At 40.4% G+C, this 17760-nt stretch overlaps 1 protein-coding gene across 1 annotated transcript; it reads left to right on the forward strand.

The window, feature by feature from the left end:
- The first annotated feature begins 388 nt into the window (after positions 1-388).
- hint3 (histidine triad nucleotide binding protein 3) lies at positions 389-11332 on the forward strand. Its single transcript, XM_060821207.1, has 5 exons — positions 389-677; positions 5265-5382; positions 7765-7834; positions 8512-8638; positions 9336-11332. Exons 1-5 carry the CDS (start codon positions 402-404, stop codon positions 9378-9380), a joined length of 636 nt encoding a protein of 211 aa, XP_060677190.1. The 5' UTR covers positions 389-401; the 3' UTR covers positions 9381-11332.
- The last annotated feature ends 6428 nt before the right edge of the window (positions 11333-17760 follow it).

Below are 17760 nucleotides of genomic sequence, written 5' to 3' on the forward strand. Positions count from 1 at the left end.
AGTTTCTAACATTTCACTCTTTATAAAGTATCGTCTTTAGGACCATGGTAAATGATCCTCATGTCTGGACCTTTATTCTCCAGCATTTAGAAGAATAAAAAAATGATCTAATTCAAACAACAGGATTCTGACAGGGCAAATGTAGGTGGGATATTTCCAATGGCAGGGGAGTCTGGAGTTAGGGCATACATTCTAAAATAATGACCAAGTCGTTTGGATTGAAATAAGTAAACACTTCTTCGCTCAGACGCTGCTGAACACTTTCAGGAACCTCTGTCCCCGGAAGCAGCAGTCTCACCAGAAGTGGCGAGGCATCAATATTCGCTGGGCTCGATTGGTCGGGGCGGATCGGTGTTCTCTGGGCTCGATTGGTCGGTGCGGATGGACGTCCTCTGGGCTCCATGGATCGGTGTTCTCTGGGCTCGATTGGTCGGTGCGGATGGACGTCCTCTGGGCTCCATGGATCGGTGCGGATCGGTGATCTCTGGGCTCCATTGATCGGCGCTGTTGCCATGGCGGCGGTTGGTGTCGGGGATGATGGGGACACTGTGGGCCCAGTTGCGGCCGCAGAAGGATCTGAGGCCGGGGCTTCGGGAGCGGCCTATCCGGAATTTGATAAAAAATGCATCTTTTGTAGAATCGGGAATAGAGAGGAGTCGGTGGATTTGCTGCATTGGGTGAGGGGGCGGAAGTGTTTGAAACATTTATTTCCTGTCATGATTTGGAGATGCCGGTGTTAGACTGGGGTGTACAAAGTTAAAAATCACACAACACCAGGTTATAGTCCAACAGGTTTAATTGGAAGCACACCAGCGACGCTCCTTTCATGAAAGAAGTGAAACTATCACTGTATTCTAACAGATGAAAGGCTTAACAAACAATCAATTTTTCAATGTATAATTTCAGTTACATCACACTGTAAATATTTGCTATAAATTCTGTGTTAGGATTGAGCCCTCCACTATCACCTGATGAAGAAGCGATGCTCCTAAAGCTACTGTGCTTCCAATTAAACCTGTTGGACTATAACCTGGTGTTGTGTGATTTTTAACTTTATTTCCTGTGACTGTTTAAAGAAAAGCATGTGGAGGCGCAGATGTTGGACTGGGGAGGGCAAAGTCACAAATCACACAACACCAGGTTATTGTCCAACAGGTTTATTTGGAAGCACTAGTTCAGAATGCTGCTCCTTCATCAGGTGGTTGTGGAGTATAAGATCGTAGGACACAGAATTTATAGCAAAAGTTTGCAGTGTGATGTAACTGAAATTATATATTGAAAAATACTTGGATTGTTTGTTAAGTCGCTGATCTTTTAGAATGGGCATGCAGAACATTCTTAATGTTACATTCTCATGTGAACTTTAACTATGTTGGCCCAGATAATGCACTGCAGGTGAGAGATTGTCTGTGCCCCAATGTTCAGACTGATTCTAATCTAAAAATTGGATTTACATATTCTTACATGGATTCATACAATTTTTGAGCAAAATAATGTGTAAGTCTGCAAGTACAAATTCACCCACAAACTTTGTATGTGTGTGTGTGAGAAAACAAAATGTATTTGTGGGTAAGATGGTGGTACGGCCCTGACAACATTCACAGGCATTAGTACTGAAGACTTAAGCCCAATGAACTTGCCAGTTCTCTGGCCAAACTGTCTCAGTACAATTACAACATCTACCCAACAATGTGGAAAATTGCCCAGGTACACATATTGTCCTGTACACAAAAAAAAGGACAAATCCAACCCGGCTAATGACCAGCCCATCAATCTACTCTTGATCATCAGTAAAGTGATAGAAGGTGCCATCAACAGCAGCTGCTCAGCAATAACCTGCTCGGCAATGCCCAGTTTGGGTTCAACCAGGGCCATTCAGCTCTTGACCTCATTAAACCATTGGTTCAAATGTGGGCAAAAGAGCTGCATTCCAGAGGCGAGGTGAGAATGATATCCCTTGACATCCAGACTGCATTCAACCAGGGTGTTGCATTAAGGAGCCCAAGCAAAACTGGAAGCAATGGGAAGCAGGGTGCAAACTCTCAGCTGGTTGGACTTGTACCTGACATAAAGGAAGATGGTTGTAGTTGTTGGTGATCAGTCATCTCAGCTCTAGAACATCACAGCAGGAGTTCCTTAGGGTGATTGCACAATATTTAGAATCATTTGAGATTCATCAGATTCTGCATCAATCCAAGTTCAAATGCACCTGGATAATGACAGGTTTTCACTGACAAGTGGCAAGTAATATTTGTGACATGTTGCCTTCAGGCTGCCTTCTTGAACCATTGCAGTCCATTTGGTGCAGGCAGATCCACAGTTCTATTAGGAAAATCATTATAGGATCTTGTCCGAGCAACATTAAAGGAACAGTGATATATTTGCCTGGGAGAAGCAATGGCCTAGTGATGTTTTGCTAGACTGTAAATCTAGAAACTGAGCTACTGTTCCAGGGAACCTAGTTCAAATCTTGCCATGGCAGATGGCGGAATCTCAGTTCAATAAATATTTTGGTTTAGGGTTTAGTAACGCCCATGAAATCATTATCAATTATCAGGGAAAGACCTATCTGGTTCACTAATGTCCTTTAGGGAAGGAGCTCTGTTATTCTCACCTGGTCTGGCCAATGTGTGACTCCAGATCTATAACAATATGGTTGATGCTTAACTGCCCTCCAGGCAATTAGAGGTTGGCAATAAATGCTGGCCTAGCCAGAGATGCCCACATCCCATGACTGACTGAAAAGAAAATTCAGAGTGAGGCTAATGGCTTAGAAATGAAGTAAACTTGTAGGTAGTGATGTTCCCCTGTATTTGGTAAATCTTGTATATGATATATACTGCTGCTACTGTGCCTCAGTAAAAGGATTGAATATTGAAGGTACTCCATGTGGTGGGAGTCACATAGACTGCTTTGACCTAACGCTATGAAGCTTTTAGAGTGCTGAAGCTGCAGCCATCCAAGTGGTCAGGAGAATTCAGTCATGCCAATGTGTACCTTGAATACGGTGGTGAAGTTTAGGGAGTTAGCAAGCAACTTTCCCAATGCAGGATCCCTCATCTCTGAAACAAAACAGAAGTTCCAGGAAAATCTCAGCAGGTCTGGCAGCATCTGTGAAATCAGACTTCATCGGGTCCAGTGACCCTTCCTCTGAACTGGTTAACTCTGATTTCATAGATGCTGCCAGACCAGCTGAGCTCTTCCAGCAACTTCTGTTTTTGTTTCTGGTTTACAGCATCCGCAGTACTTTTGGTTTTTATTTCCTGAGTTTCTGATCTGTTCTTGTAGCCACAATAGTTATATAGCTGGACAACTTCAGTTTCTGATCAATGGCAAACCACAAAATGTTAATAATCAAGGATTCAGCGATGGTAATACAAACTGAATGTCAAGTGATGATGGTTTAGATTCTCCCTTGTTGGAGGTAATCCATGGCTGGCACTTGTGAGCCCTGTTGTCTTACTGTATATTGACACTTACTGCTGCACTATCTGAGGAGTCACAAATGGTGCTGAATGCTACATTTGCAATCATCAATGATCCTTCCCACTTCTAACTTTGTGATACAAGAAAGGTAATTGAAATAGATAATGATGGACCAGGAGACAACCCTGAGGAACTCTTGCAGGGATGTTTCAAGACTGAGGTTATTGATCTGGAAAAACCACAATGATTTTCCTTTATACAAGCAATATCTCCAAACAGTGGAAAGTTTTCCTGATTCCAATGACTCCAGTTTGGCTAGGGCTCCTTAATGCCCCAGTTGGTCAAATACTACCTTGGTATCAAGGACAACCACTTCTACCTCATCTCTGGAGTTCAAATCTTTTGCACATGTTTGTATCAATGCTGTAATGAAGTCAGGAGCTGAGTGGTGCCGAAAGCCAAATTAAGAACCAGCAGATTATTGCTTAGTGCTGCTTGATAGCATGGTGGATGACCCTTTTCATCATTTTGCTGATGATCTAGAGTTGACTGATGGGGTGATAATTGGCTGGTTGGATTTTTCCTGCTTTGTGTGGACAACTGCTTCACATGATTGGTATTAGAATTGCAGTTTTGTTATGGCACTAAAGGAGACCATTCACTTCATTGGCACTAAGCTAAAATGGTGCAGTCACAATCTTCCTTTGCTACATAATCCTTCACATTGGTTTCTTTCAAATAGTCATTTAAAGCACTCCAGAGCGCCAAAACTGAATCTGCCCCACATCTAGGCAGTGCGTTCCAGACCCTAATATCTCATCGTGGGAAAAAAGTTCTCTCTCATCTTGCATTTACTTCTTTTACAAAGACACTAAATCTGTGCCCTGTGGGTCTTGATTATATTATGAATGGGAATAGGTTCTCCAACTTTGGGCAACTAATCTGATAAACCTTCAACTAAAAATAATTTACAATTACATTTACATTTAGAATATTTACAAATCATAATGCAGCATTTTGCATTGTGTGGAAGCCTCACTTTCAAAAGAATCCTTTACAACTCTTTATAGGGTAGTTGCCCAAGTTGAAGGGGAAGCCAAGGACGGAAAAAAAGCCCAGTCAAACAGCTAGATTATATAGAGCATTTTGAAATTGAAGAGGGATCTACAAAATAGACAGAAACTTCCCACTTAACTAAATTAGTTCAGCTCCAACAATACTCAGGAAGCCCAACATCATCCAGGTCAGAACATGATTGGCACCCTATCTGCAACTTTAAACATTCAATCCTTATAATGCCAGTGCCTGATGACAGCTGCACCATAGCAGCCTGCAAGACACCTTCGAAACCACCTTCCTGACCTGCAACCTTTATCACTTACAGGAACAAGAGCATGGTATACTACAAACAACATTTTATCTTCCAAGTCAGACATGATTTTGACTTGAAACTGTATTGCTGTCCCTCTATGAGTGCTGGACCAAAATCGAAGAATCCCCTCCCTCCATCATGTGGTTTCAGCAGTTCAAAAACTCATCTCTCTGCTATTTTGAGGACAGTTAGAGATGGACATTAAATGCTGGCCTGGCTAGTGAAATCCTATAAATGAATAAAAGAAAGTATATGCTATGATGGTAGACCTAACCACTCCCAGCAATTCAGATCTTGAATGAATGGAGAATTTTGCTTTTATATTTTAACCAGCTGTATCAAATGGATATATAGCTGAGAAATTAAAAATAATTATGACCAAAAGACCACATTTATTTCTTAAGTGACATGATCTTCATTAAGTAAGTCATCAGAGATATTAAAATGCTAACTTGTTTTTGTGCAGGATGACCAGTTTGCTTGCTTTAGGGACATTCGCCCTGGTGCGCCCCATCATTATCTTGTTGTACCAAGAAAACACATTGCAAATTGCAAGTCTCTGAAGAAGGAGCATATATCAGTAGGTGAGATTCCATTCACTTTGTTGTTCAGATCATATAACAACACTTCATTATCTTTCATTTGAACTGTGCTTGTAGAGGCTTTACAAATATATTTTGTGAACGTACTTCAAAAATACAGCTCTTTGGATGAACTCTGATAGGCCAAAGAGCAAGTTAAAATGCAAGAGATGCATTAAGTCTTAAATATAAATGATTCGTTTGGTGATATGATTGTGTTATGGTCACATCTGAAAATTCTATTTAATTTCCATTTCCAGCACAAGCTTCTGCTAGCACCCTTGTCTCGTAAACAGCTTCTGTTGAATTATAGTTTACCTAAATACCCCAGTATGTGGATTGCATATGTGGCAATATTGATTTATTTTTCCTTGTGTAATATTTGATGCTTTGTAGTATCAGCAGTAGTATGACCTTTTGTTTACACAGAATGAGGGATGTATTCTGGTTGGAATGGCGCACAAGCTACAGTATTTGTCTTCAGTGTGCTGAGTACTTGTCTTCAGTGATCATTTTCAGTAATTTGAATCACATTTAGCAAACCCAATTATCTGTGCATAATATTGCACTGTCTTGGATGGACTAATAACAAAGTGGAGGGATATTAAATTGATCTTTTTCACTTGTGGGCATGGGCATCATTGTTGTGCCAGCATTTATTGTCTGGTGAGCTACCTTCTTGAACCATCACAATTCATATGCTGTAGTTTGACCCAAAATGCCCTTGGGGAGGGAATTCAGAATTTTGACCGAGTGACGGTCGCAGAACCGCAATATATTTCCGTCAGGATGCTGAGTGGCTTGGAGGGCAAATTGCAGATGTGGTGTTCCCGTGTTATTTGCTGCCCTTGTCCTTCTCGACAGAAGTGGTCAGGGGTTTGGAAGGATCTTCCATGAACTTCTGCAATGTATCTTGTAGATAGTACACATTGCTGCTGAGCATTGCCCTTGGAGGGAGTGATTGCTTGTAGATAGAGTGCTGCTTTGTCCTGGATGCTGTCAAGCTTCTTGTTGGAGTAGCACCTATCCAGGCAAGTGGGGAGTATTCCATTAAACTCCTGACTTGCACGTTGTCGATGGTGGACAGGCTTTGGGGAGTCGGGTGGTGAATTACTTGCTGCAGAATTCCTAGCCTCTGATCTGCTGTTTGTGTTTATGTGATGAGTCCAGTTGACTTTCTGGTTGCTGGTAACCTGAAGGATGTTGAGAGTGGGGAATGATGGTGTAGTAGTGTTGGTGACACTAATGAATGTCGAAGGGTGATGATTACATTATCTCTCATTGGAGATGATCATTGCCTGACATTTGTGTGGAGTGAAAGTTACTTACTATTTGCCAGCCCAGTCTGGATATTGTCTGGATCTTGTGGTATTTCAGCATGGACTGCTTCAGTATTTGAGGAGTTACAATTGGTGCTAAATATTGTGCACTCATTGACGAACATTTCCACTTCTGACCTCATGATGGAGGGAACGGATAAAACAGCTGAAGTTGGTTTGGCTGAGGATACCACACTGGGGAACTCTTGCAGAGATGTTCTGGAGCTGAAATGATTGATCTCCAACAACCATGACCATTTTCCTATGTGTCAGGTATGAGATCATCCAGTGAAGAGTTTGCCACCAGTACCCATCGATTCCAGTTTTGCTCGGGTGCTTTGCCATACTCAACTGAATGTGGACTATAACTGTCACCTCACCAATGTTCGTGTTTGAACCAATGCTGTAATGAGGTCAGGAACTGAGTGGCCCTGGTGGATCCCAAACTGGGTGTCACTGAACAGGTTATTGCTGAGTAAGTGCTGCTTAATTGCATTGTTGATGTCACCGGCCATCACTTTACTGATGATTGAAAATAAACTGATAGGGTGGCAATTGGCTGGTTTGGATTTGTTCTGTTTTTTGTGTACGGAGCAGTTAGGCAATTTTCCACATTCTTATTTAAAATACAAAGCAGACTTGTGTAAGCCTTTGGATGCAATATTAATTTTCTCCTGTTTGATTTTGCCGTGTTTTGCTGTTGTGACTGCTGTCTGCTCTGTGTTAGCATTTCAGAGGGACGAGATGATCAGTGATCATTCAGTTTAACTCCTGTCCTAATGTTGTCATTACTAGGTACTGCCTTTATTTGTGGGCTACTTAATTTTGCCAGTGTCCCAGTAGTAGGAATAAGATGTGGTAAGGTACCTTATTGACCCATTGCCTGCGTATGCCTGGAAAGTGATTGAACAACTGGCTGTTAAAATGGGAGAGGACTATGTTCTAAATTATGAAAAGTAAATTGTAGTTTTACATTATTTGTTTTTATTTTACATGTTGCTTTTAGTGTACATGCTTTTTGGTTATGTTATGCTACAACTAATTACAAAATTGTTTTAATGAATAGTTCAAAAGATGGTGAACATTGGAAAAAGTGTACTGCAACAAAATGGCATGAATGACCTGGCAGATGTAAGGTATGTACATACTCCAGAATATAAAAGGGGTGCTTGATAACCAAATATGATTCTGAAAAAGTTATGGTTATGACATTTGTTTGTTTGATAGCTACCTTTGGTTTTTTTTATGTAATCTTCCAAAAAGGCATGCACAAAGCTCCGACCATTTAAAAATAATAAACCTTGATTTAGTGAATATTTAAGTTGAATTGTGTGAAGCAACATTAATTGAAATGTGTTGGTATTCACTTTGTAGCTGAGCAAATTATATTTGCTTACGGAAGCTAGCACACAGTTACTGTGAGAAGTATTGCCTATTTACACGCTACTCGCAGGCACGTGCTGTGATGTAATCTACTGAATAATTATTCCCTCTGTCCAACTAAACATTCTGTAAAGGACTGCAAATGGCAATAACAAAATAGTATTAAAATAACACCCAGCACATTAACATCTCTTCGTTTTTAATTTTACAATAAACATTGAAGTTACCTATAACTTTGGTTGCATTATTTTCACAAGTTTATTATTTAAATTACACTGAAGCTACAATTTTTAACATGAATAAATTTAATATTTTCTGGATGAATTTAATTGCCTTAGTTCAGCTTTCTCTTTGAAGCTTTATGCTGTGTTCTTTGTGCTATCCCAGATTATCATCAGAATTGTTACAAAAGTATTGGATTTGTTTACAGGCTGGGCTTTCACCTGCCCCCATTCTGTACAATAACTCACTTGCACTTGCACGTATTGGCTCCAGCCAGTCAGATGGGATTTATATCGAGAATGGTTTACCGAGTTAATTCCTACTGGTTTATTACGGTAAGTATATTGTCTCTGTTGTTCATTATATGATAGGTGAAAATGTAAGTCAATTTACACTATGACCTTATTGAGATATGCTCTTCTTAATGTTAGTGAACACTCAGTTTCAGTCTTTAGTCTGTCCTTAATGACACTGGAGGAACAATTCTTGTTTTTAGAAACCCAGGTATGAGATAAGAAAGCAAGAGGGCGCATAAAGAGGAATTGAGACCACAATCAGACCAGCCATGATCTTTTGAATGGTGGAACAGGCTACCAAAGCTGATTGGCCTCCTCCTATGTTCCAGATAAATTCCTGACCTCAATTACTATTTCTTGATATATTCTGTAGACACTGAAAAAGGCTTTTAATCAAAATTTATTGTACTTGATTTCCATACTTTGAAGTTAAATGGTTCTATACTTGCGTGAAACCACCTGGCTTTTATTTTCTAGGCAATTGCCAAATCAAACATAATAATGGGTTGTTTTATGCTGCATGCTTACTGGAAACTGGATTGAAATTGCCCAAATTCATCTTGCATAGGCAATACAGAGAGGAAATTATAATGTCAACAGTGCCAGCTATGTTTTAAAATAATTCTCTGAAAGATTCAACAAAGATCACACTGCTTCACCCAGTATCAATTATAGATTATGCTTTGCGTACATTTATCTCACTTATTACATTGTAGACATTTTCCCCCACCCTAAGGTTGACAAATTGATTGAAAATCTAAAGTCTCTTCCGGACGAGTGAATGATAGAAGATACTATATCCATGCAGTTGAGTTCCACTGCAGATACTTCCAGAAGACTTCAAGACTGCAGCTGCTCTTTGATCTGGATCAGCTTTTGATTTAATGAGCAAGAATTAATTTGTGCCCATCAGAATTGAAAAAAAATCCATTTACTCGGTTTCTGTTTTTTCAAATTCATAACTTTTCATTTAGGAAGTGAAGGTCTGTAGCAGTTCTCTGGACAGTTTAACAAAAACTTCAAAATTTACTTATGTGTAAGTGAGAAACAACGACTTGTTAAACTTGTCAGCATGCACACAATCAGTAAATTTAGCTAGATGTAAAATTGGAAATACTGAAGAACTTTATTTATGTAATGTTGTTATGTAAGTTTTGTCTTAAATACCATTTTAAATATTTAATTGTATCAACATTACAGTAAACCTTAAGTGTGTGAAAATGTTCCATGTGCAATAAATATCTTGTATATGGCAAGTTATTAGTACATGACTACATTGGTATGGATTAGGTTTTCAGATATCGTAACAAATTTTTGTTCTCAGTTTATGAAACTGAATATGAGAGCACACTAATTCATTCAGAAAATGTATAATGTGTTCTTACAGATAGAACGTAAACATGAGTCGCTACTGTGCCACCATCTTGTGTTGAATTGTTTGTTCTAACATATCAACAGTTATAAAGTCCATTAATTTGAATATAAAAATAGAATCATTATACAATTATATTCTGCATTCACTGCAGAATATCCAAGCCATTGCTTGTAAGTGCATTACAAGTTGAATTGCTGGTGTTCTCTGTGCCATAGCTACTTGAAGCTTTTATAATGCAGTATTCTCTGATCCACTGTACTGCATTTTCTTAAATGTGTTAACACTGAAATCTAATTTTCAGCTCACAACTATAAGATTTTGGCACCTCTGAAATGCTGGATTTTACCCTAATGTCTCAAACACTGGCAAACTACATCTCTTAGAGAGTCAGTGTGTTGGCAGTGGAGGTTTGTGGATAGTGAAAGTTGGGATGCCAGTCTGGGCAGAATTGGTATGTTTAGACAGTATCGTGAAAAAGCAGTGTGCAAATACAACATTGAGGTGTAACCTGGAAACTGAAGTATGTTTTCATGAGGTAGTTTTGCAGTTTATAAGTTGTCCTTTAAGGTCACAAGGGTGTTCAATTGTTGCCTAGTTGGTTTCTATTTTAAAATATTAAATTTTGGTATAAGCACACTTAGAGCGGCACGGTGGCTCAACAGTTAGCATGGCGGCCTTACAACAACATGGACCTGGGTTTGATTCCAGCCGCGGGCGACTGTGTAAACTGCACACATTCTCCCTGTGTCTGTGTGGATTTCCTCTGGGTGCTCCTGTTTCTTCCCACAGTCCAAAGATGTGCAGGTTAAATGGATTGGCTGTGCTAAATTACTCAGTGTCCAGGTATGTGTAGGTTAGATGGATTAGCCATGGGAATGCAAAGTTAGAGGGATAGAGTAAGGGGTGATTCTAGGTGGGATACTCTCCAGAGTCAATGTGGGCTCGATGAACCAAGTGGCCTCCTTCCACATTGTAAGGAAAAGTCAGATGCTCAGACTACATGGGGATGTGACAGCATCAGAAACTGGTATGAGTATCTTCGGCCAGTGTGAATTGGGTGTGCTTGAAACATATTTTCCATTTTCCTGACCTAGAATTACTGGATCACGAGTTGAGACTCACGAAAGCATGGTACCAAAGCAAAACTTGTATTTTCTCTGCTACTGGGAAAGTCAGGCTTGTCAGACATTACTCCTCATTACATTATGTCTGGATGATCACTTATTATATCATTCAATATTCAAAAGTGTACGATAATGAACAGCATCTCCTACTTCTGTGTTTTGTGTCTTTTACATATCTTGTTTAATTTGAGGTATAAAATTGAATTCTTTATTCTACTTATTAACGTGATACATAATCTGCTCAAAACAAATGATCAATTTTGTTCATCATTGTTCTTATGATCATTAGCTTATAAATCAATCCTTGGATCTACATTGTGTCAATTTTAAAATTTTCAAATTCCTTCATGGCCTGCCACCACACTACCAACATGTTCATCTCTATAACTTTTCTAAAAGGTGCTAATTAAAAATAATGTCAAATACTGTTTTGTAACATTGTCAATTTTTGATTGTGCTTCTTTAATTTTGGAAGTAAATTGTTACAGCTTTTTAAAAACAAGTCCTAAAATATTAACAGCAGTGGGCAGCATAGCGTGCACTTGCCAACCAAACTCCATCATGCAGTTTACATTTTGGTTTTCCCCTTGAATTGGTATTCTTATGAAATGTTCTGATGAATACAAGTCAAAAAATTTGAGCAAAATGTGATACTAAAGTCTTTCTGTGAATATGATATCTTATTAAAGGATTAATCCTCAGGAAATGATTAATTCATAGTTTGATAAAATACTTGAGCTTTTGCATGTATTTATTCCATTAAAAGCACACTCTTAAAAACAAGTCAAATACTGCAGATGGCAGAGATTGGAAAGAAAAAGAGTGCTGGAGAAATTCAACAGGTATCAAAGATTTGGAGTGAGAAACAGAGTTATCCTTTCAAGCACAGTATAACTTCTTTGAAACTGAGAATGGGTAGAAATAGTATAGGTTTTGTGGTGTTGGTAAAGGTGAGGGGCAAGTGGAAGAAAAAGAGCAATTAGGCATTGCCTGGGAGTGTTCCACAAACCGTCACCCAGACTGTGTTTGGTCTGTTAATATATTCAGTTACAGAATATTGAATGGTCTGGACATTGAATGGTGGATGTTGGGAAGATGTTTCCATTGTGGTAGGAGAGGTTAGGATGGAGGGCACAGCCTTGAGAGTAAAGGGAAGACCTTATAGAATGGAGATAAGGAGAAACTTATTCAGCCAAAGAGTGGTGAATCTTTGGAATTCATTGCCACACAAGGTTGTGAAGGCCAGGTCATTGAGTATATTTAAGACTGAGGCAGATAGGTTCTTGATTATCAAGGAGATCAAGGTTTACAGGGGGATAGGTTTCTCAACTTCCACTATCAGCCATGTTTGAATGGCAGAGCAGACTCTGTAGGTTGATTGGCCTAATTTCTGCTCCTATGTCTTATGGTGTTATAGAGGAGACACATTGTGAGCTGTGAATGCAGGAGACCATTAGAAAGAAGCACAAGTAAATCACAATCTCACCTGAAAGTTATCGTTGGGATCTTGGACAGTGAGGAGGTTAAAAAGGCAACTTTGCACCTCCTGCAACTGCATGGGAAAGTGCCATGGAAGGGCTTGAAATGTTAAGAGTGATGGAATAATGAACCAGTGTATGGCAGAGAACAATACCTTCAGTACTCTGGGAGGGAGGGGAAGATGTGTTTGATGGTGGCACATGCTAAAGGTGATGGAAATGGGGGAGAATGATTCTTTGAATATGCAGGCTGGTGGGATAAAATCTACTGCAAGAGAAACCCTATTGTAGTTCTTGGAGGGAGGTGGTGTGAAATTAGGTGTGCCAGAAAAGGGATTGATTGAGGTTGATGACCCTGTCCACTAGAGTGGGGGAGATCCTCAGTGGCATAAAAAGACATGTCAAAAAACATCTCTGTGGGAAGTGGCATCATCAGAATACACATAACAGAGATGTAGAAACTGGGAGAATAGAATTTTTGCAGAAAGCAGGGATTAAGGAGGTGCCTGGAACCACCATAAAAAATGTCCAGTACTGCAAATGATTTTTAAAAGTTGTGCTATATCTACTAATTCCCCCATAAACTATGCTGAGATTGCAGAACCCACAGGACTTCACAGCCCTATTATTTCAACTGACTTCCAGTTTTATCATTAACTTCGAATTATGTACTTTATGGAGATAAATATTGTTGTTTTGAACAACAGAGTAACATTTCTAATTTTATCATTGCCCATTTATCCTAAAGCTCAGATTACAACGAGATGGGCCAATGAGCTGAGAAGTGGCAGATGGAGTTTAATTTAGATAAATGTGTGGTGTTGCATTTTGGGAAAGCAAATCTTAACAGGACTGATATATTTCATGGTAAGGGCATTGGGAGAGTTGCTGAACAGAGAGACCTTGGAGTGCAGATTCATAGCTTCTTGAAAATGGTGTTGCAAATAGATAGGATAGTGAAGGTGGTGTTTGGTATGCTTTCCTTTATTGGTCAGAGTATTGAGTACAGGAGTTGGGAAGTGTTGTGGCTGTACAGGACATTGGTTAGGCCACTGTTGGAATATTGCATGCAATTCTGGTCTCCTTCCTATTGAAAAGATGTTGTGAAAATTGAAAGGGTTCAGAAAAAATTTATAAGGATGTTGCCTGGGTTGGAGGATTTGAGCTATAGGGAGAGTTTGAATAGGCTAGGGCTGTTTTCCCTGGAGCGTTGGAGGCATAGGTTTAGGGTGAGAGGGGAAAGATATAAAAGAGACCTAAGGGGAAACTTTTTCACGCAGAGGGTGGGACGTGTACGGAATGAGCTGCCAGAGGAAGTGGTGGAGGCTGGTACAATTGCAACATTTAAAAGGCATCTGGATGGGTGTATGAATGGGAAGGGTTCAGAAGGATATGGGCCGGGTGCTGGCAGGTGGGACTAGACTGGGTTGGGATATCTTGTCAGCATGGACGAGTTGGACCGAAGGGTCTGTTTCCGTGCTGTACATCTCTATGACTCTATATACTTGTGAGTTTATGTCAGATATCATATTTCCACAAAAACCTCCAATAGGTAAATGAAACTTTATTCATAATTCTCACTGTCCACTTAAGTTTCCCATGGCTTCACATCCCAATATATTTTGCATCAGTCCACCGCCTGGACATGCCCTGGTGTGCCCATTTGCCACTGGGCAGTGAGGATCCCCAGTGGAGGGTTCTCTACATGGGAGTCCTCCCCCTTTTTCTTGGGGATCTGGGGTGGAGGGTGCTGCACATGGCAGTCCCCTGCAATCACAGATTGCGGTGGTTCACGGACTCCCAACTCAACTGCTTGTTCTATGGTGCTGTGGAGTCCGTGCACCATGTATATATGGGGTGTGGGTGTTTGCGCTCTCTTTTTGAATTTCTTAAAAATCTTCTCTGTTTTTCATTGCACCTTGAGCCCTACGCTCCTGATCTTTGGACACCCAGTGCGGAGAGGGGTGAGTAGGTCAGAGGACCTCCTCGTGGGTCTGCTCCTGGGCCTGGCCAAACTGGCCGTAAACAGGTCCAGGCTGTGGGCCGTGGAGGGGGTCATTGGGGACGATTGCCTGGCCCTCTTCCGTGGTTACGTACATGCCCAGGTGTCTCTGGAGAAGGAGCACGTGGTGTCTACCAACACCCTAGAGGTTTTAGGGAGAGGGGGGCACCGCAGGGAATTGGAGTGTTTTATTTCCCCCTCCAACTCTATTTTGATTTAATCCCTGTCCTCCCCATCACGTTTGTTTTGAAGAAGGGCACTGCTTGTTACTTCCCACTCTGCTATTTCCTTTCATCCTGGTGATGGAAAATGAACAAAGATTTATACACCTATTGTCTTTCACTGTGTGTAACACCCGCACACATAAGCTAATGCAAAATATATTTTTTCTTTTTTATCAGTTTTACATGATATGTATAAGAAAGGAATCCTTGCTTGTTCCTCATCTTTTCCGCTTTAGAAAGCGGGTATCTGATTCAGCTTAGATATAATCTGTCCATGCAGTCAGTTAGAAGAATTAAAACTTGGTATGGATTCCGCTACAGTCTGTTTATTAGACTTGGCGGACTACTTTTTATTACGAATAACACTGCTTTATCTAATGATATAGAATTAAAAACAGTTCTAATGTGATCTATATGACAAAGGTGAGTAACAAGTGCAGGATAAATAGTTAATGAGTGAGATTTATTACAGAAAAGATGCACCTGTCAAATGACATGATGACCTATTACTCCTGCTAGATGCAAGATGTGTTGAGTGAAAAGGACAGCTGAGCCCTGCATATTTACCAGGATAAAAACTGTTTCTGATACAGGGTCATTAAAACAAAAAGAACCAAATGCGACATGTCAAATTGTTTGTTCTTTCCACTTAATCTTGATGCACAGACGGAATGAGTAAACTGAAACTGAGACTCATAATCAGTTTGGACAACATTAACAATTGGACAATTCCATAAACTAACTGCAATAATGAATCCCAATCCCTGGAAAGAATGGAAGACAAATGAGTACATGATCAATGCTATGAGCTAAACACCCATCACGAGGGAAGCCACATCATCTTTCTGCTGTATAAACAGCAGGAATTGTCTCTTACATTGCAGTTCTATAGTTCAGGAGATTTAAATACCAAGATAAAAAGTTATGAAGATTAGGTGATCCTGCAGGCTGTTAACTGGATATAGTTCTGAGGCCTGGGTGTGTGATAGTGTGACTGGGACCTGACAAGAAAGGACACTGTTGAAGCATCAGGACTTATCTTCAGACTTGGCGATTAACAATCAGGCTGTATATGAATGACTTTAATTCATTCAAATCATATAGAGGTTTGAACCATGGTTTTGTTGGTTTAATCAACTGAAAAATTTAAGGTTAACCGAAAACGTTGCAAGTATTTTTTTCTTTTACTTCTGGGGTCCACATGATTTTAGTGAGGAAAGGAATGGAATCCCTTACACCACAGATGCTGCACAACCTATTGAGTGTTTTCAACATTTTCAGCTTTTGGTGTTGGTATCAATTGAAGCAGACCTTGTACAGTTACCATTCCGATTTCATTCTGCAGTGCAAAGATATGCAGATTTGGTGGACTGGCAATGCTAAATTGCCCAAAGTGTCCAGGAATGTGCAGACTATGTGGGTCAGCTACAGAAAATGCAAGGTTACTGGGAAAAGGGTGGGGTGGACAGGTGGATCTGCACGGTCTGCTCTTCAGGTCAGTGTGGACTTGATGGGATGAATGGCCTGCTTCCACACTAGGAATTATATAATTCTAGCTTTGCAATAATTTCTATCTCAACTAAAAGAATGGAAATTTAAGGAATAGTCCAATCAGCCCTTCATGGACTTCATGCATTGTATCCTTCTGTAAGAAAAGGTTTGTTCCCTCACCATTATATTGTGAAAATGACTGCAAATTTTGGAAAAATATAAATGCAAAAGTTAGAAAGTAATCAATTTGAACCTGGGCCATTAGTATCCTTTCATAACTACTGAGTCATAGAGTCATAGAGATGTACAGCATGGAAACAGACCCTTTGGTCCAACTTGCCCTGCCGACCAGATATCCCAAACCAATCTAGTCCCACCTGCCAGCACCTGACCCACATCCCTCCATCCCCATCCAGATGCTTTTTAAATGTTACAATTGTACCAGCCCCCACCACATCCTCTGGCAGCTCATTCCATACATGTACTACCGTCTGAGTGAAAACGTTGCCCCTTAGATTTTTATATATCTTTTCCCTTTCACCCTAAACCTATACCTTCTAGTTCTGGACTCCCCCATCCCAGGGAAAAGACTTTGTCTCTTTATCCTATCCATGCCCCTCATGATTTTATAAACCTCTATAAGGTCACCCCTCAGCCTCCGACGCTCCAAGGAAAACAGCCCTAGACTATTCAACCTCTCCCTATAGCTCAAATCCCCCAACTCTGGCAACATCCTTGTAAAATCTTTTCTGAACCCTTTTAAGTTTCACAATATCTTTCCGATAGGTAGGAGACCAGAATTGCACGCAACATTCCAACACTGGCCTAACCAATGTGCTGTACAGTCGCAACATGACCTCCCAACTCCTGTACTCAACACTCTGACCAATTTGCTCTCAATAAGTAAATCTGATTCAAATAGGCTGGGACTTTTTTCACTGGAGTGTAGGAGGTTGAGCTGTAACTTTATAGAGATTTATAAAATGAGGGGCATAGATAAGGTGACTAGCAAGGGTACTTTCCCTTGGGTGGGGGAGTTCAAAACAAAGGTGAATTAAGCAATTTTGACAAATGACATGAGAGGCACCTTCTTTTACATAGAGAGTGGACCATGTGTGGAATGAACTGCCAGAGGAAGTGGTCGATGCAACAGTTAAAACATTTAACAGATATTTGGATAAGAACACGAATAGGAAATGTTTGGATGGATATAGGTGAAATGCAGGCAAGTGGGACTAGTTGAATTTGGGAACATGGCCAGTGTCAAAACGTGGTGCTGGAAAAAGCACTGTAGGTTAGGCAGCATCCCAGCAGCAGGAGCTGACTTTTCAGGCATAAGCCCATCATCAGGAATGTGGAGGGGGAAGGGGGCTGAGAGATAAATGGGGGGTGGGGTGGGGCTGGGGTGAAGTTGAGTGGGATGGCTATAGGTGAAAGGTGATTGTGATAGGTTGGTGAGAAGGGTGG

The sequence above is a fragment of the Hemiscyllium ocellatum genome, chromosome 3, assembly GCF_020745735.1.
Source record: "Hemiscyllium ocellatum isolate sHemOce1 chromosome 3, sHemOce1.pat.X.cur, whole genome shotgun sequence".
NCBI lineage: Eukaryota > Metazoa > Chordata > Chondrichthyes > Orectolobiformes > Hemiscylliidae > Hemiscyllium > Hemiscyllium ocellatum.